Source organism: Vipera ursinii (genome assembly GCF_947247035.1).
Source record: "Vipera ursinii genome assembly, chromosome: 5".
Lineage (NCBI taxonomy): Eukaryota > Metazoa > Chordata > Lepidosauria > Squamata > Viperidae > Vipera > Vipera ursinii.
In genome coordinates this window covers 1,628,335-1,648,749 of record NC_139518.1, presented here as the reverse complement: position 1 = coordinate 1,648,749, position 20,415 = coordinate 1,628,335, and the positions used below count along the sequence as shown (strand labels likewise).

At 49.8% G+C, this 20,415-nt stretch overlaps 1 protein-coding gene across 6 annotated transcripts in view; it reads left to right on the top strand.

Annotated features, from left to right (window-relative positions):
- TP63 (tumor protein p63) overlaps nt 1-20,415 on the top strand; it is a gene marked incomplete at its 3' end in the record, with an annotated part of 133,249 nt that overhangs the window by 10,299 nt on the left and 102,535 nt on the right. For 4 of the 6 annotated variants that reach the window (XM_083363966.1, XM_083363961.1, XM_083363963.1 and 1 more), the window contains exon 1: nt 14,987-15,162. The exons of the other annotated variants lie outside the window; for them this stretch is intronic. In XM_083363966.1, coding sequence (XP_083220092.1) covers nt 15,121-15,162 — 42 coding nt within the window. In that variant the 5' untranslated portion in view covers nt 14,987-15,120. Of the gene's footprint in view, nt 1-14,986; nt 15,163-20,415 lie in introns of those variants that run through there. 6 annotated transcript variants of the gene reach the window in all.

Genomic DNA, 20,415 nt, shown 5'->3' with positions numbered 1-20,415 from the left:
TTTTTTGTCTTGTGATTTGTTGGCTGGTCTGGCACCTGGGGAATTCTGGGAGTTGAAATCTACCCATAATAATGATAATAATATCATCATCATCATCATCATCATACATTTTAAGGAGGTACCTGGTTGATACCTAGGATGCTGGCAGCAACCCGTGTCAACCATCAGTGCCAGTCAATTTGAGTGTTCAGTTGACTGAGTCTCATCTTTAATGAATAAAAGTTTAATGATGATGATGATGATGATGATGATACCTGGTTGATACCTAGGATGCCGGCAGCAACCCGTGTCAACCATGCCAGTCAATTTGAGTGTTCAGTTAACAGACTTTCATGTTTAATGAATAAAAGTTTAATAATAACAATAACAATAGTGATAGAATAACAGAGTTGGAAGGCACCTTGGAGGTCATCTAGTCCAACCCCCTGCTCAGATAAATGGCTGTCCAGTCTCTTCTTGAACACTTCCAGTGTTGGAGCATTCACAGCTTCTGGAGGCGAGGAGTTCCACTGGTTAATTGTCCTTACTGTTGGGAAGTTTCTCCTTAATTCCAGTTTGCTTCTCTGGTTGATTAGTTTCCATCCGTTGCTTCTTGTCCTGCCTTCAGGTGCTTTGGAGAATAGCTTGACTCCCTCTTCTTTGGGGCAGCCCCTGAGATATTGGAAGGCTGCTATCCTGTCACCCCTCACCCTTCTCTTCATTAAACTACACATACCCAATTCCAGCAACCGTTCTTTGTATGTTTGAGCCTCCACTCCCCTGATCATCTTTGCTGCTCTTCTCTGCACTCTTTCCAGAGTCTCAACATCTTTGTTACATCGTGTTGACCAAAACTGGATGCCGTATTCCAAGTGTGGCCTTACCAAGGCATTGTAAAGTGGTATTAGTACTTCACGTGATCTTGATTCTGTCCCTCTGTTGATGCAGCCTAGGATTGCATTGGCTTTTGTGGCAGCTGCAGCACACGGCTGGCTCATATTGAAGTGATTGTCCACTAGGACTCCGAGATCCCTCTCACAGTTACTACTATCGAACAAGGTACCCCCTATGCTATACCTGTGCATTTGGTTTCTCTGGGCTAAATGTAGAACCTTACTTTTTCCACCGCTGAATTTCATTTTGTTAGATAGTGCCCAGTGTTTGAGTCTGTCCAGATTGTCCTGTATCTTAAGCCTGTAACTTCTGGAGTATTGGCTATTCCTGCCAGCTTCAACTTGCGGTTAGAATAATGGAATAGAATAGAATAGAATAGAATAGAATAGAATAGAATAGAATAGAATAGAATAGAATAGAATAGAATAGAATAGAATAGAATAGAATAATTGGAAGGGACCTTGGAGGTCTTCTAGTCCAACCTCCTGTTCAGGGGGGTATATATTGGAAGTGTTATTTACTCGTCAAGGTGCTCATGGATTGAGCTGAAGGTGTTCAAGAAAAGGTTGGACAACCAGGATGCTATAGGGCAGTGATGGCGAACCTTTTAGAGACCGAGGGCCCAAACTGCAACCCAAAACCTACTTATGTGTCGTCGGGGGCCGGGTGGGCGTGGCCCATTGGGTGGGCGTGGCTGCGGTAGGTAACGGCAGACTGGGTGGGACTAAAAAGTTCAATCAATCAATTCCAACTTTGCAAGATCTTTTTTTTCCCCGCGAGAAGTTGAAATGGATTGAACCTTTTTTTTTTCACACAGCGGCGGAGGCCTGAAACGAAAAGGTTTTATAAAACCTATTTGAAGGCCTAGGACTGGGGCGACGGTGCGTGTGCCCACAGAGAGGACTCTGTGTGCCTCCTGTGGCACCCGTGCCATAGGTTCGCCACCATGGCTATAGGGTTTCCTGCCGTTGTAACTTAGAACGGTCACAAAGCAAACTCTTGTAAGTCGAGGACTAGTTGTACGTTCTCCCGAAAAGTCTTGGGATAGCTGAAGGGGTAAAAAGGAAGATGTTTCCCAAGGAAAGTAGCTGTTTGCGGGCGCAGGATTTTGCAACCTGGACTTGCTCCCAGGTGCCCCCTCCTTCCTGCCCTCCCCTTTTTCTGCGATCCGGAAGGGCCACCCCCCCCCGTCAGGTTGCAAGGAAGGTGGGACGGAGAAGGTCTCCCTGCACAACGCACAACATCACAACACCACGTGTTCCTGGCTGGGAAGCGGCAGCTCCACTCTCTTCAAAGTTTGGTGTAAACATTTAATTAAAAAGGATTTTGATCTGGGCGCCAGAGGCGTTTGGGCTCCTTGGCCCCTGGGGTTGGCAGCTGAGCCAAGGAGAAAGGGCGGTTGCGACAACAACAGGCCTGGTTGGGCTTTGGTCGCTCTGACAGCCCTTCGCTTCCCAGCGTTGGAGGCTCGAGGTGGATGATGGTCTTGGGAATCCTCCCAGGCACCCCTGCGAAGCTCTTTGGCTGAGAGGGGTTTGCTTGCTCAGTGGCGCTGTGCGTGGTAGGTGCCCATTGGACACTTGGGTCTAGTCACAGGGGTGGGCCACCTTGGCTCTTTTATGACTCGTGGACTTCAACTCCCAGAATTCCTGAGCCAGCCATGCAGAGGGGAAAGGGAGAGGTTTCCAAGCTGAGCCATACCGGCTCAGGAATTCTGGGACTTGAAGTCCACGAGTCATGAAAGGGCCAAGGTTGCCTACCCCTGGCCTAGTGGTTAAGGCACTGGGTTGGAAAGTGAGAGACCGTGAGTTCTAGTCCTGCCTCAGGCATGAAAGCCGGCTGGGTGACTTTGTGCCAATCGCCAGGAGACGGTGAGTTCTAGTCCCGCCTCAGGCATGAAAGCCGGCTGGGTGACTTTGGGCCAATCACCAGGAGACGGTGAGTTCTAGTCCCGCCTCAGGCATGAAAGCTGGCTGGGTGACTTTGGGCCAATCACCAGGAGACGGTGAGTTCTAGTCCCGCCTCAGGCATGAAAGCCGGCTGGGTGACTTTGGGCCAATCACCAGGAGACAGAGAGTTCTAGTCCCGCCTCAGGCATGCAAGGCGGCTGAGCCCTGATTAAGTGGGTCTTTAATTGTGGTGTAAAGCTGGCCTTCTGCTTCCGTTTCTTCTCCTGCGAGGCGCCGAACTATGTTGGGTGGGTCTCCTGGGAGGGTCTTGAGGAGACTTGGCAACCGTCACAAATACATGCCAGTTGCCGAGCCTCTGAATTTTGATCAGGTGACCCGTGGGGATGCTGCGACGGTCATTAAGTGTGAAAAACGGCTTTGCAACCAATGGGAGATCAAGTACATCTAGTTCTCACTTAGTGACTGTTCATAGTAACAGCGACACTGAAAAAGGTTCCTCAGGACCGTTCTTCACCTTTAATGACCATTGCAGCCTCCTCGTGGTCTCGTGATCAAAATCCGGTTGCTGGGCAACTGACTCGCTTTTATGATGCTTGGCGTGTCCTGGGGTCACATGACCATCCCGTTGCAAAAGCCTTTGAATTTCAAGGCCAGGACCGCCAGGATGTTGCAACGGCCATCAGTGTGAAAAACGGCCCTGAGTCTCTCTTTTTTTTTCAACGCCATTGTAATGTCGGTCACAAAGCAAAACCGCTGTAAGTCGAGGACTGCCTGCACAACTTAATTCAGCAGGAGCCTGCCGTGAATTGAAGACGCGTGGGAAAACGCATAGGATGAGTGCAGGAAACCCTGTGTGTGTGTGTGTAAGTGTGCAAATAATAATAATTGTGCTGAGTTCGAGGGACGCCCTGTCGCAAGGCGAGGAGGGGGTTTTCCTCCTGCGAGGGAGCGAGGTTTTCCTTCTGGGAAAGGGCGGAGACGATTTGCATGCCACTAGCCAGCATTGCATCATCCTCCTCCGATGCAGCCTGGGGTTCCCTGCAGAGATTCGGGGACTTCATTTTCCCGGATTCCAAATTTGGGGAAGGCGGTTTGAGCACCTGGGGGCGGGAATCTGATTTGTGTGTGCGATTGTGGGTGGGTGTTTTCCCCTTTTCCCGGCACCTCCTTCATGTGTGCGTAGACAGGATTGTCTCCAGGGGAGGAAAATTGAGAGACGGGGATTTCACCAAGCAGGGATGCTGGCTTGCCGGTATGCAGGTCGTCCTCCCTTTTCAACTGTTTCATTTAGCGACGGTTCGAAGTCACAGCGGCACTGGAAAAAAAGGACTCGTGATTGTTTTTCACACTTAACCACCATTGCAGCATCCCCAGGGTTACGTGATTTACACTCGGAAACTGACTCACATTTATGACCGTCGCAGTGTCCCAGGGTCACGTAATCCTCCTTTGTGACCTTCTGACGGGGAAGCCGGACACCCTTAACGACCGTGGCAAGAAAAGCCATAAAAAGGGGCACAAAATCCACTTAACAAATTTCTCACCTAACAACATAAATGTGGGGCTCTGTTGTCGTAAGTTGAGGACTCCCTGTACAAAGGAAGGGTTTTTGAGGGGGGGGCTTGGAAAATGTTGGAGTGGGGAGAGGAGGTGGTGGCCAACACTGCCTCCCCCTCCGGCCCCCCCAAATCTGAGTTCACACATTGCCTTAAACAGAGATGGGTTTAACTCCTGCTTGAATGCAGCATGCTGGGCGGGAGGTCCGTCTTATGCCAAGCCATGAATCCTTGTTTGCAAATTGCAGTTGTAAATTTCATCCCCCTGTCCCTGCTATCTTAGCTTTCGTTTATTTATATCTCTCCTTTCTCATGTATAAACAACTCAAGGTGGCAGATGTATCCAACACACCTTCCTTCCTCTTATTTTCTCCACAACAACCCTGTGAGGTGGATTGGGCTGAGAGAGGTGGAGGGGACTGGCCCAAAGTTACCCAATTGGCTTTCATGCCTAAGGCGGGACTAGAACTCACCGTCTCCTGGTGATTGGCCCAAAATCACCCAGCTAGCTTTCATGCCTAAGTCAGGACTGGAACTCCCCGTCTCCTGGTGATTGGCCCAAAGTCACCCAGCCGGCTTTCGTGCCAAAGACGGGACTAGAACTCCCCGTCTCCTGGTGATTGGCCCAAAGTCACCCAGCCGGCTTTCGTGCCAAAGACGGGACTAGAACTCACCGTCTCCTGGTGACTGGCTGAAAGTCACCCAGCTGGCTTTCACACCTAAGGCGGGACTAGAACTTACCGTCTCCTTTTGATTGGCCCAAGGTCACCCAGCTAGCTTTCATGCCTAAGGCGGGACTAGAATTCACCGTCTCCTGGTGATTGGCCCAAAGTCACCCACCTGACTTTCATGCCTGAGGCGGGACTAGAACTCACCGTCTCCTGGTGATTGGCCCAAAGTCACCCAGCTGGCTTTCATGCCTGAGGCGGGACTAGAACTCCCCGTCTCCTGGTGATTGGCCCAAAGTCATCCGGCCCAGGATCGTGCCTCTGAACCGAAAGTGCCTGTGGTCCTCAATTTACAACAATTAGTTTAATGACTGTTTGAAGTGAGAAGAGCTCTTGGGAAAAAGGACCGATGAACATTTTTCACACTTAACCACCGTTGCAGCATCCCACGGTCACCTGATCCCAAATTCAGATGCTTGGAAACTGGCGTGTACTGATGACAGTTGAAGCCTCCCTGGAGGGGTCACGTGATCCTCTTTGGCGACTTTCCGGCCAGCAAAGTTGATGGGCGGGAAGCCAGATTCGCTTAACGACCGTGTCACTAACTTAACCGCTGCAGTGATTCACTTAACAACCCTGGCAAGAAAGGTCGTAAAATGGGGCAAAATTCATTTAACAACTGTCTCGCTTAGCAACGGACATTTCCAGCTTCATTGTGGTCGTAAACTGAGGACCACCTGTGATCCTAACCCCTACCCCCGCGCGCAATTGGGCACAGCAGCCAGAACCGTTGAGAGGAAGGAGGCGAGGCCGGCAAAGCCTCTCTCAAGTGTTTGAAATAGCTTTTTCTGACTAAGTGCTTTGTCTGAGAGTGTCTGGCCACGTGTTAAAAATTTCTAAAATTGTTAATATATCAATTGTGTGCTTCCTGTCGGCAATTTGCAAAGCACACACCTTGAGAAGAGAGAAAAAAAAATTGGCAGGAAAAGAACGGGAGCTGCGTTTCCGGTTACTTCGGGTGAAAAAGCTGCATTCAGCATCCTGGGCTAGTCTTTCTCTCTCTCCTGTTTCCTTAAAAATACGTGGAATAATGAAAGCGATCAGGTTTTAAAAGAAAAATTTTAAGAGCCTTCCCGGTCAGAGAGATAGACGGAGGTTTGAGCTGTTCAGTTCCCCATCATTCCCATTAGCCATCATTGTTGGTTTATATTACTGTTATTGCTGTTGTCGATGCTTCGTCGCTGGAGGCTTTCAAGAGGAGACTGAGCTGCCATCTGTCAGAAATGGTGTAGGGATTCCTGTTTGGGCAGGGGGTTGGACTAGATGACCTACAAGGTCCCTTCCAAGTCTGTTATTCTATTCCAATGCTGGCATTTTATTATGATGATGCTGGACCGCATGGTTAGCCAGAAGCTTAAGACCAGATTTGGCATTGTTTTGAGTAAACCGGCCTTTTGTAATTGACTGATAGGGATTTGGTCAATGCCCATGCTTGTTATTTTGATTTCTTGCACAGTCAGCCAGATGCTCAGGTTGAATTTAGCATTTTTGTCCACCTCTTGAGTCCTTCTCAATGACTCAGATGTTGTTCGATGGCGTTCACGCTCTCCTAGCAGGATTTAAGCTGTTCCAAGCGAAGCTGCCATTTGCAATTGACTGATGGAGATGTTGTCAATGCCAGTGGTGGCTATTGTTATGGATCGTCGCACAGTTAGCCGGATGTTTAGACTGGATTTGGCCTTTTTATCTCAAGTCCTCCCTAAGGACCTGGGAGAGGCAGATGTGGATGTATTGTAATTCTTGTCGCAGGATTTAAGCGGTTCCAAGCGAAGCTGCCTTTTGCAATTGACTGATAGGGATTTTGTCAATGCCTATGGTGTTCAAATGGTTGTTGTTGTTGGCGTTGGTCGTATAGTCAGCCAGTAGATTAGTCTGGATTTGGCCTTTTGGCACACTTATGGAGTCCTTCCCAAGGATGTGGATGTTTGATGGGTGTTGTCCAGTCTCGTGGCAGGATTTAAGCTGTTCCAAGTCTTTTGCAACTGACTGATGATTTTTGTCAATGCCGATGGTTATTATTATGGTTCACGCAGTCAGCCAGATCTTCAGACTGAATTTGGCATTTTTATCCATCTATTGAGTCCTTCCCAAGGACCTGGGTCAGGCATATGTTGAGGGTTGGTCGTGTTGGCGACTGTTGAGGTCTTCTAGTCCAGCCCCCTGCTTAAGCAAAAAGACCCCTCTACCATTTCAGACAAGTGACTGTCCAGCCTCTTCTTAAAAATCTCCAGGGATGTAGTGCCCACGATTTCTGGTGGCAAGCTGTTCCACTGGTTAATTGTCCTCCCTGTTAGGAAGTTTCTCCTTAATTCCAGGTTGCCTTTCTCCTTGGTAAGTTTCCAACCATTGTTTCTCGTCCTTCCCACTGGTGCTTTGGAGAATAATGTGACCCCCTCTTCTTTGGGGCAGCCCCTCAAATATTGGAATACTGCTATCATGTCTCTCCTGTTTCTTCTTTTCTTTAGATTAGCCAAACCCAGTTCCTGCAACCGTTCTTCCAGGCCTTTAAATCTTCTCAGTTGCTCTTCTTTGCACTTTTCCCCAGAGTCTCAACATCTTTTTTGTAATGTGGTATAGAATATAAATATAACCAACATTCTATTAATGTTTGATTATTTGAAAGTGGGGGTTAATCCTGCCTTTGAGAGCAGATGGAGAAATTAGAGCGAAGCTATTATCTTGGAAAGATCCATCGAACAAGCCAAAATGAAGTTAGCCAGATCCCGGTTGGAGCAAAATAAATAAATAAAAGAAATGTCCCATGATTCTTGCTAGAGCTCTTGAATCAAGACTGCAATACCTGAAACAGCCATTAGGGGGCAGTGAAGAGGTTCAGAACAATTGAACTCTGGCACCTTCTCCTGGTCACCCAGAGTCTTGCGGCCCAGATTGCAAAGGCCGGTTCCCGTTTCTGGCTAAACTGAGTCGCAAAGTCCCGGATCAGAAGTCCAAATGGGTGCAATTTTGATCGTGTGACCTTGACGAGGCCGCATCGGTTGTAAGTGCGAGGACTGGTCGTAAATCACATTTTGGAGTGCCGTTGTAACTTCGAACGGTCAGTAAATGAACCGTTCTAAGTCAAGGACTAGCCGTATTGGATTAAAAAGCTTCTAGAGCTTTGTAAATCTTCTCCGTCTGATCTTGATTACGATTATCGGCCAGCATAAAAAGTGTGGAATACAAGCCGTAAGTCATTTTAAAAGCTAAAAAAAGTATAAAGTACGGCTTACAGCTGTTCGTTTAGCATCTGTTCCAACTTACAAGCAGCCCTGGGGGAAAAAAAAGTGACTTTGGACCGTTTTTCACACTTAACGACCGTCGCAGCATCCCCACGGGTCACATGATCAAAACTCAGAGGCTCGGCAACTGGCATGTATTTGTGACGGTTGCCAAGTCTCCTGGGGTCACGTGACCCCCTTTTTGCAAGGGGGGGGAAAAGCAAAGTCAACGTGGGGGATGTTAGGGTTTTTAATGGGTTTTTATATTGTTACTGTTTTATCTGGGCAATTATTTAATTCTCTTTTAATTTTTGTATTTTCTATTTATATATGCCCTGTTCACCGCCCTGAGTCCTTCGGGAGAAGGGCGGCATACAAATTTAATAAATGAAATGAAATGAATGAACGTGGGGAGGGGGTGAAAGCCGGATTCACTTAATAACTCCGCAGCGGCAGTGATTTTCGCTTCATGACTGTGACGAGAGAGGTTGCAGAACGGGCCGGGGGGGAGGAGGAGGGCAAAACTCACTCAGCAGCCGTCTCGCTGAGCCGCCAAACCCGTGGTCATAAGTCGAGGACTCTGTACAGAAGCAAGGAGTAAGTTTTAAAAGCTTAGAAAAAGGGGGGATATCAAAGGAAAATCCCATCTTTGCAGGCTGGCGTCTTCCCATGGCAGCTGTGTTTTTCCATCCCCATCCCCAGAGGATCGCCTCGTCTCCCCCTCCCTAAATAAAAAATGAGGAGGAGGAGGAGGAGGAGGAGGAGGAGGAGGAGGAGAGCGTCTGGGCCATCAAGATAAGGGGGACATTCTTGAGTGAGCTCACCTTTTGACCAGCTGCTCCCGCTGACCTTCCAGGCGCTCCGGCCAAGCGCCCGGGCCAAAGGGCAGCAGGTGACCTGGCTCCAGGGCGGGAGGGGCTTCCTGCTCTGGCCCGGGACCCCCACCCGGCTTGTCTTCTGCTCCGCAGGACCCTCGGCCTGGATAGCCAGCCAGCTGGCCGGCGGTGCGAGGGTCCTGGGCCCGGCCGGGAGGGGCTGGCTGGGCACTGGGGTGCCTGCATGCCACCTTCCGCGGGGAGGGGGGGCCTCGCCAGGCTCGGCCCCGGCCTTATTTGGGGAGGGGGCGCAGGTGTAGGGCAGTCAAGAGTGGACACTGAGGGTCCGGCCAGCTAATGGGAGGGGGGGCGGTGGTAGCTTGGCCCATCCAATAGCCAGCAAAGTGAGACCCTCCTTTGCATCGCTTGGAGCCCCTCCATTTTGGGCCCATTGGGTTTTACTCCCCATTTACTCTCGGTGGGTAATGACGCCGTTTCTCCTCCTCCTGCTCCTCTTTTGCCACCACCATCCTCCCTCCTCGTCCTCTTTCTCCTTCCCCTTCTCTTTCTTCCCCTCCTCCTCCTCTTCTCCTTCTGCTTTTCCTCCTCCTCTTCTTTTTCTTCTTCTCTTTCTTCTCCTCCTTCTCTTGCTCTTATCCTCCTTCTCTTTCTCTCCTTCTCCTTCTTCTCTTTTTCTTTTCTTCCTCTTCTCCTCCTCCTCCTCCTCCTTTTCCTTCCCCTTCTCTTTCTTTTCCTCTCCTCCTTCTCTTGCTCTCCTCCTTCTCTTTCTTCTGTTTTTTCCCCTCCTTCTGCCTTCTCTTTCTCTTCTCTTCCTCCTCTTCTCCTCCTCCTTCTCCTTTCTCTCCTCTTTCTTCTCCTTCTTTCTCTTCTTCTAATTCTTCTCTTTCCCTTCTTCCTCTCTTTTTTTTCCTCCCCCTCCCCCTCCCCCTCCCCCCCAGACGAGCAAAGTCAACGGGGAAGCCAGATTCACTTAACAGCCCTGTTATTAACTGAACAACTGCAGCAATTCACTTAATAATTGTGAGAAGAAAAGTCACAAGACTCACTTTAACAACAGAAATGTTGGGCTCAGTTGGGGTCATAAGTCAAGAATAAATACATGTGATAAATACGTGGGAAACGTAAAAATGGTGCATGGATGTTAGTCGAGGCCGGGCAGAGATTAAAATCTTAATTTTTGTATACTGTTTTCATGTTTTAACATTTTATTGTACTTTGGATAGATAGATAGATAGATAGATAGATAGATAGATAGATAGATAGATAGATAGATAAGATAAGATAAGATAGATGTAGTATTAATAGACAATAGATAGACTAGATAGGCGATAGATAGATACTGTATAGTATTAATAGATGATAGATTAGATAGATAGATAGATTAGACGGATGATAGATAGTTTAGATAGATAGATTAGATAGATGATAGATAGATTAGATAGATGTAGTATTAATAGACAATAGATTAGATAGATGATAGATAGTTTAGATGGATAGATTAGATAGATGATAGATAGATTAGATCAGTGGTCTTCAAAGACTTGTGGACTTCAACTCCCAGAATTCCTCAGCCAGGCACGATGGCTGAGGAATTCTGGGAGCTGAAGTCCACAAGTCATAAAAGGGCCAATTTTGAAGACCCCTGGATTAGATAGATGTAGTATTAATAGACGATAGATAGATAGATTAGATAGATGATAGATAGATACTGTATAGTATTAATAGATGATAGATAGATTAGATAGATAGATAGATTAGATAGATGATAGATGTAGTATTAAGAGGTGATAGATTAGATAGATGATGGACGGACGGATGGACAGGCCTTCTATAGGATGGGGAGGCCTCTGGGTCAGGGGGGCGGGCAGGGGGCCGCTGTGTTCCTCCTGCCTCCACCAAATGGGAGCCTGTGATTGGACAAACTCACCCAGGCTGCCTTTTATGAGAGAGGGCCCCCCCCCACGCTCCCTCTTGCCCCAGGACCCTCAATCCAAGAATTTGGGGAACACACACACACGCACACACACACACACACACTTTCTTGCTTAGGATCAGCCAGCCTGTTGTGAGAGAGTTGTGTGTCGGCTTCGAGTGGGAGCTTGCCTCCACGGGTGGCTGGATCCCGACGCCCTTGCAGTGTCACCCCGTCTTCTCCGCTTGGGGTCCCCAAGGGAAGGGGAGGGGGCCTCCCTCTCCCCAACTCTCCAGCTCTGGGCTGGGTGGACGTGGGCATTTCCCTGCTTCTAGAGAGTGCCATGGGAATTCTCCCCCCCCCCTTGGGAGCTGGGAAGGGACCCATCCGGAAGGGAGCTGAGCTGGACGAAGTTGAGAGGAGACGGAGGAATTCCAGCTTCCTTGCTCACTGCTTGCACAACGTTGCTACAACAACTCTTACTAATGCCTGCAGGGAGGGGCGCCTTCCAGGGACGCGCGGGGTCCCCTCCCATCTCAGACAGACAGTCCTCGGCTTAACGGCCACATTGGAGGCCGGCACTTCTGTTGCTAAGCGAGTGAATTTTTGCCCCATTTGACCACCTTCCCGGCCACAGTTCATGGCTTAAGCGAAATCGCTGCCGTCGTTAAGTTTGCAACACGGTCATTAAGCGAATCCGGCTCCCCTCGTTGACTTTGCTTGTCAGAAGGTCGCAAAAGGGGATCACGTGACACATTCCCCCCCCCCCGGGACACACTGCGACCGTCGTAAGTACGAGTCACTTGCGGAGCATCTGAATTTTGATCACGTGGGAATGCTCAAGTGTGAAAAATGGTTAGAAGTCACTTTTTTCAGTGCTGTTGTAACTTTGAACAGTCACTAAACGAACTGTTGTAAGCCGAGGACTTATCTGCTCCAGGGAAATCGCTGCCAAAAAAATAAAAATAAAAATATGATGTATCTTCTGTGGCTCATTGAGTGTGACTTGGAAAATCTCGTTCTTTCTCAACCTGGCAGATTGCTGAAAGCTAAGCCCTGGTTAGTGTTTGGAAAGGAGACCACCGAGAGATCACGGGGCACGTGGGAAAAAGGCTGTGGCCAACTACTTTGATGTGGTGGCCATCAGAGATACATAGATGTGTTCCCAACATCGCCGGGTGTCCGTCTCGCCTACTCAGAGGCTGAGTTTCCAGCCCTGAAGGATGGTTTGGCTTTTGAGGGACGCTCCAGTCTTAGAAACCAGGTTAATACTGAGTGGCTTAGCTGAGGTGGCCGGCATAGGAATGTGATAGGTTGGTAGGTGGGTGGATGGATGAATGGATGGATGTATTGATTAAAACTGATAAGTAGGTAGATAGTTGGTAGGGAGATAGATGATAGATATAAATAGATTAGATAGATTAGATTAGATAGATAGATATAGAAATAAATAGAGATAAATAGAGATATAGAACATAGAGATAAAGATAGATAAGAGATAGAGATATAGAGATAGAGATAGATAGATTAGATAGATAGATAGATAGATAGATAGATAGATAGATAGATAGATAGATAGATAGATAGATAGATAGATTAAAATAGGTAGCTGCTAGGTAGATAGATGATAGATATAAATAGATAGATGATCTATCTATCATCTATTATTTATATGTATCATCTATCTACCTAGCAGCTACCTAGCAGCTAAAGCCGAAGAGCCAGCGCTTGTCCGAGGACGTCTCCGTGGTCATGTGGCCGGCATGACTAGACGCCAAAGGCGCACGGAACGCTGTTCCCTTCCCACCGTTGTGGTCCCTATTTTTCTACTCGCCTTTTTACGTGCTTTCAAACTGCTAGGTTGGCAGAAGCTGGGACGAGTAACAGGCGCTCACTCTGCTACGCGGCACTCGGGATTCGACCCGCCAACCTTCCGACCTTCTGATCGACAAGCTCAGCGTCCTAACCCACTGAGCCACGGCGTCCCTATTAAGATAGATAGATAGATATAAATAGATAAATAAATAGATAACCTACAAGGTCCCTTCCAACATTATTATTATGATTATGATTGTTGTAGTTGTTATTACTATTATTATTATATAAAATAAATAAGTGCCTGTGCAGAAAAGTAGAAATGCAATACAGGCCCTCCTTGATTTACAACAATTCACTTAGTGACCGTTCAGAGTTACAGCAGCATTATAAAACAAGTGACTCATGGCCATTTTTCACACTTACGACCGTTGCAGCCTCCCCATAGTCATGTGATTTACATTCAGCTATCCGACAACTGACTCATTTTTATGATGGTCGCAGCCTCTCGGGGGTGTGTGTGTGTGTGTCACATGACCCCCCCCTTTTACAACTTTCTGACCCGCAAAGTCAAATCCAGATTCACTTAACCGTGCTACTGACTTCACCTCTGCAGCGATTCACTTAACGACTGTGGGAAGGAATGCCTCGCTTAGCAACAGAAATGTTGGGCTCCATTGAGGCCGTAGGTTGAGGACCTGCCTGTAAATAAATAAACGATTGTGCAGAAAGCTAGAAATGCCGTAAATAAATGAAGCACCTGTAAGCCAAATTAGGAATTGGACGACTAGATAAGCTGCCTGTGCGCGGAACTAGAATGTAACAAGGAGGTGGCTGTGCACAAAACTAAAGATGTCATCAATCAGTCAATCAATCAATCAATCAATCAATCAATCAATCAATCAATCAATCAATCCCTTTCCAAAATAAGGAAATGCCTGTGTTTAAAACTGGAAATCGAATAAATAAATAAGGCAATGCTCCCCCCATCTAGACCGCCAATGCCTGGGCCTAAAACAAGGCCCGGTCCCCAAGCGAGGCCCGGTCCCCAAATGAGGCCCGGGCCTAAAACAAGGCCCAGGCCTGCTTCAAGCTGGCCAACGGTCACTGGGCCAAAGAATATTCACCCACCCCCACCCCCGAATGTTTAAAAGGATCGAATCCCCCTTACTCCCCCCTTCCAGCAGCTGATATTTAGCAATACTCTGCCTTGGGGGGGAGCAGGGGGGGTGTCCTTTGCAGAGCCGCAAGCCTCATCCAGACCCTTAGCATCTACGCCCAAAAAAGTTCAACCGGGTGGGTGCTTTTTTTCCCCCAAGGTAGGAGCAAAGTTTATGAAACGCAGCGTAAGAATAACTTTACAAAACAAGTTATTTGAAAAAAATAACGGCTTGGCTCTGGAAGTTGTGGGTGCTGCATCACTGGAGGCTTTCAAGAAGAGCCTGGACAGCCGCTTGTCTGAAACGGCATAGAGTCTCCTGCTTGAGCAGTGGGTTGGACTAGATGGCCTCCAAGGTCCCTTCCAATTCTTCTGTTAGTTGTGGGTACTTCCATCACTGGAGTTTTTCAAGAAGAGATTGGGCAGCCATTTGCCCGAAACGGCAGAGGGCCTCCTGCTTGAGCAGCGGGCTGGACTAGAAGACCTCCGAGGCCCCTTTCCCGCTCTGTTATTCTGCCAAGCTCGCATTGCAGGCTGCACCGAGGCTGCAGGCTCCTTCTTTGCCTAAGGCCTTGAAAGACTCTGCTGGGAGGGGCAGTCATACCCCCCCCCACACACCCCTGGTCTGTCCCCCCCCTCCCTTTTGCCCCTTCCCCGTGCTCTGCCCTGGCGGTGGGCGCGCAGCACACGGCCGGTCGGCCGCGGTGGTGGTGGCTGCTGCCGCCGCTGCTCTGGCGTGTGCCTCCCTCCTTCCCTCCTTCCGAGATGGGCGATAAGGATTCCTTTAACCACTTAATGAGCTGGGAGCCAGGAGGAGGCCTCCTCCCAGCGGAGGAGTCCAGGTGCGCCGGAGTTTTGACAGGTAGAGCCAAGCGGGCCCGCCCTGCCCCCCCTCCTCACCGAGGGACAGGTATATAAGGGAATCCGCAGGGACGGCGAGAGGCGCACTCCGTCTTCCAAGCTTCTCCGTGGCATCGCCCGCTTTGGGGTGTCTGGTTGGGTTTTGTTCTTCCTCCCAGGGTCTCTTGGGGGTGGGGGGTGGGCCTGGTGGGACGGAGATCCATCCTGGAGCCGGAAGAGAGGACAGCAGCCCTGCTCAACCTCACTGCTAACATGTTGTACCTGGAGAATAACGCCCAGACCCAGTACAATGAGGTAAGGCGTTCTTGTGGGAACCCTAAAACTTGTTTTTTTTTCCCGTCGCTTCCAAAGGAGACCCCCAAATGGGTCTCTTCCGAAGGCCTTCCTTCTGTCCCCGGCCTCTTCCTCAATCTGGCTTCAAGAAAACCTACTTGATTCCTACTTTTCCGCTCGCTGTAAAGGAGACCCCCCCACGAACTCCGATGCCTCCGAAGCTGCTTCCCCCAAAGTTCCTTTGCGCACTTTTAAAGGAGACCCCCCCCCTCCCCTGAACTCGATTCCTCCAGGCTTGCTTCTTTCCTGGATCGCCCCCACTTAGGAGGGCCAAATTACCTCCAAAATTGCCCTTCACCCCCCCACACCCCCCTTCTCCTCTTTTTCCGCGCTCTCCAAAGGAGACCCCAAATGTACTCCCTTCGAAGGCGCTTCTGTCCTCGGCCTCCCCATTGATCCGAACCAAATCGGCTCTGAAATTTCCTTTACGCCTCTCACTTTTGCGCTCTCTCTAAAGGGAGAACCACCACCACCACCACCCCCCAAAAAAAATCTTGACCCCCGCCAAAGCGGCTTGATACGGACTAAGTTGTGTTCAGGCTTTGTTCTTGTCCTGTGGTTGTGCATGACACCCTGGCCGTGATTTGTCATCTGCCCTGATTTCTTCGCGGAATAACAGTCTGGCTGGGGAAAGGTAGACTTTTTTAATTTTTTAATTTTTTTTTTAAAAAAACCCACCCTCAATGCAAACACTTCTCGCTTTCCAGAAACGAGTCACTTTTGTCTGTGTTGACTGTAAACCATTGTAATTTTTTTTTTCCCGGGCGGCGGTGTGTGTGTCTGTGTGTGTGGGGAAAAAAAGTAACGCATAGCTTTGGTGGAGAGGCGCATCCTGAAGGAACGTGTGCCGCTTTGGGAAAAAAAAACCAATGCCCCAAAACTTTGGATGGAAACGAAGTTTGAAATGGAGCGGATGGAGCTGGCTTTGCGCAAACCCGCTGGGTTTTTCTCCATCCGAACGGGGAATTTTCTCTCCGACTCTTGTCAACAAACCGTGTCTCGAATTGGACTGAGGTTGGTGTCGGTGTGCATATATATATATATATAGCATCGCTTGAATTCCCAAAGGGGCTGGTTTTGGCCCAGGTGCAAAAGAGCTGGTTTTCTGGGGAAAGGCTTAAGGCTTGGACCGATGCAGACTTGGGGGCCTCTTGTGTGGCCCTTGCAGAAAAGGCCACCCCCCCTTTGGTGCAGGCTGGACGTCCTGTCCGAGAATCGAGATACCGTCCCCAAAAGCCTTGATTTCTTTCCTCAAATCCTCGGTTTCTTGCGAAGGGCTGGCCTCAATGGCTGATTCCCCCTCCTGCAGCGAACCCCATATTTGGAAACGTGGCAAAGGGGCGCCTGTGATCCTCGCTGGGGGTGTCTTGAAGGAAGAGCAACACTCAACCCTAAGGTGCTTTTTTTTCGAAAGACGCCTTTGGAAACTTTAACCTTTGGGGACACCCGTGACCTGGAGGACTTGAGAATCTCCGTACGCACTCGATCCCGGTCAACTGCACCGCTTGCTAAATTTCCCAGGTTTTGTGCAGATTGCATCGGACTGGACAGTGGCATCCGAGGATTGACCCAATCCAGGATTCTTGGGCTACCTAAGCTGGCTAGCTGCTTCGTTTGGAGGTGGTTTCCACGTTCAGCGTGGCCCGTTCGTAAAATGGAGGCGTCGTGGCACGGCCCGATGCTGCCCAACCGGGAGCAGGCCCGGGTGGCGCAGCGTTCATTTTGGGGGCCCGGGGGGAATCCTGTAGACACGGTTGGCCTTGAGGGATCTGGTTGGCCTTGAGGGATCTGGTTGGTCGTGAGGGATCTCCTCCCCAGAGGCCAACGGAGCCTGGCTGCTTATATCTCCTGGATCTTCAGCTGTGGTTTTTGTTCACCATTTTTTGCTGTCTGCTTAAATGGGTTCCCCCCCCCCTCCTCCTCCTCCTCCTCCTCCGTGGCCTGGGTGAAAGGAATCCCGCTGAAAGTGATCTAGCCGATCGTCTTTCCGACTGGAGGCAGGTTTGCTATTTCTCCCTGGGCGTCTTCACCTGCCCCGGCTTGACAGCTCGCTCATTCGCACACTTTAAAGGTTGCAGACCTCACAACGGCCCACCTTGGGAAATCTGGAGGCTTCCTTTCAACGCTGCTTGTGTGTTTGTGTCTTCTCAGCCTCTCTACAGTCAGTCTGCCGACTTCCCCTGCCGGAGATTTTTTTTTTCTTCCCCTTTAAAAAAAAAAAAAAAAGACAACTCGGTTCATTTTCCTCCCCCCCCCTCTTGTGTTTAATTATCCATAATTAAACAAGAAAAGCTGTTTGGCGGATTTAAGAAAATTATACGGCGGAGAGAACGGTGGAGCACGGCGCTATTTTCACACGGCTCGGGCCCGGACACCTTGTTCTTTGCAAGGTGGGGGGGGGGACGGGAAAAGCATAATTCCGGACCTCTGGCATCGCTCCAGCATCTCTGAACGTGGGGGGGAGGGGGGGCGGATGCCCCACCGGCAGGGTTCCCCCCCCTCACCTCCCCAAGACGTTTCCGGCTATTTGGATCCAGCCTGTTTCCCAAAGACCCACCAAGACATATTTTTTTTAAAAAAAAAAAGTCCCATTTTTGCACGTTGGAGGCTGGTGGACCATTTTTGGAGAAATCCAAAGTTCTTGGCCCCTTTTTGGATTTGAGAGGAACGGAGAGGTGGAGAGCCAGTCAAGGCACGCTGCAGCCTTCTTTGGAAGAAGTTTCTTTCCTATTTTTTTTTTTTTTTTTTTGCAATGTGGCAGAGAAAAGGAGGTGGGAGGCGCATGGTTCCCTCCTCCTCCTCCTCATCCCTCAATTTCTTTTTCACAACGCGCTCCGCTGCTTTTCGTTTCTACATTTCTCTCCTCCAAAGCACCTGGCTCGTCTCCCTTGCCAGCCAGCTTTCTGGAAATTTCTCCGTGCAACCCCGGGTCTCCTGAATGTCTTGAACCCGTGCCGTGCCCAGGAGCCGACCTGGGGCTGCGTTTGGCTTCCCTGACCTGGCTTGACGTCAGGATGGGCGACGAGAGGCAGACGGTGGCGGCTCTCGTCCCGTTGTTGACTCACCCACCCACCCACCCCCGGCGCATCGCGTCAGCTCTCCCGAGGGCAGCCACCCGACAAAGGGGGAACCGTGGGGCGTGGGCCACTGAACTGGGTGACCCCACCGAGACGTGGCAGGGGCGGTTAGGCAAGGCAGCCGGTGCTGAGTCAGCTGTTTGGACAAGATGCCTGGTGGTGGCGCATGGAAACATGCCTGGCGCATCGTTGTTGTTTTTTCGTGGCATCAGTGCCCTGCAGATTTTACTCTGGACTCCCCAAGAGGGATTTTTGCAAACGGGTTCAAAGTTGCACAGTCAGAGCAGGTGGGAAGGTCCTGCGCGCATAATGCAATGCTACAGGCGGTCCTCGACTTACAACTGTTCGTTTAGTGGCCGTTTGAAGTTACAACAGCCCTGAGAAATGTGGACTGTTTTTCCCGCTTGGCATCCCCACAGTCTTCAAAATTCAGACCCCGGGCCACTGGCCTGAACTTACGACGGTTGCAACGTCCCGGCGGATGGTGCGCGATCCTCCTTTTGCGGCCTTCCGACAGGTCAAGGTCAAGGGCGGTGGTTCACTTTGAAACGTCGGCACGAAAGGTCATAAAGCGGTTCAAAAACTTGCTGAGCCGCCGTCTCGCTTAGCAGTGGAAATTTGGGGCTACGTCATAAGTTGAGGACTTAACCTGTATTTGAGCATTTGTGGAAGAGACAACAAAAGTTTTTTTTAAATGCACCCCAGTCTGCTCGCTCCCCGTTTTCTCTGGCCCAGAAATCAAATCAACCTGCCGTTTTCAGGTGTCACATCTGCATATTTGATCTGCAGACTTTACGGCCTCAATTTGAGCCCAGAATTTAATGTGGATAAGTGAGAAATTTGTCCAGTGAATTTTGCCCCATTTGACGACTTTTCTGGCCACAGTTCCGTTAGTAACACCGTTGTTTAAGTGAATCCGGATTCCCCATTGTCCGAAGTTCGCAAAAGGGGATCATGTGACACTGGGACAGTGTGGCCGTCATAACTACGAGTCAGTTCGCAAAAGGGGATCTTGTGACCATGGGACGCTGCGACCGTCATAACTGTGAATCAATTTGCAGAAGGGGATGAAGTGACCCTGGGACACTGCGACCGTCGTAACTACGAGTAAGTTGTCAAAAGGGACCACATGACCCCCCGGGAGGCCGCGACCATCATTACTATGAGTCAGTTCGCAAAAGGGGACCAGGTGACCCAGGGACACTGCGACCGTCATAAATACGAGTCAGTTGCCAAGCATCCGAATGTAAATCACGTGACCCTGGGGCATGCTGCAACGGTCGTAAGTGTGGAGAAATGGTCATGAGTCAGCTTTTTTCAGTGCCATCGTCCTGTTGCTTGGCCACTAAATGAACGGCTGTAAATGGAGGACTTCCTGCATTCTGCTTCCTATCTGTGAAAGGGTCCGAATTTGCCAAAAAAAAAGGTGCCTTCAGTTCGGATCCTGCTGACTTCACCTACTTTTGTTCTTTTTCTTAGCAACCTCACTGAAGTGCTTTCCTTGCCCAGTCTACTACCCAGGGGGGTTTCCTTGTGGCCTCCCATCCATGGGTTAAGCACAGAGCAGCCGTCCACAGGTGGGAGAGGCTGCCCCTTGGAATAGGCAAAGGGAAATATGGCAGACCCTTTGCCAAAGACTGGCCTGTTGGCCTAGGCCAGGGGTAGGCAACCTTGGCTCTTTTGTGACGCGTGGACTTCAACTCCCAGAATTCCTGAGCCAGCATGGCTCAGCTTGGAAACCTCTCCCTTTCCCCTCAGCGTGGCTGGCTGAGGAATTCTGGGAGTTGAAGTCCACGAGTCATAAAGCGGTCTAGGCCTAGGCCAGGGGTAGGCAACCTTGGCTCTTTTATGACTCGTGGTCTTCAACTCCCAGAATTCCTGAGCCAGCGTGGGGGAAACTATGGCCCCCTTGATGACTTCTGGACTTCAACTCCCAGAATTCCTGAGCCAGCATGGCGGAAACTATGGCCCCCTTGATGACTTCTGGACTTCAACTCCCAGAATTCCTCAGCCAGCGTGGCTCAGCTGGGAAACCTCTCCCTTTCCCCTCAGCGTGGCTGGCTCAGGAATTCTGGGAGTTGACGAGTCATGAAAGAGCCAAGGTTGCCTAGGCCTGTATTTCTCGACCTTGGCCACT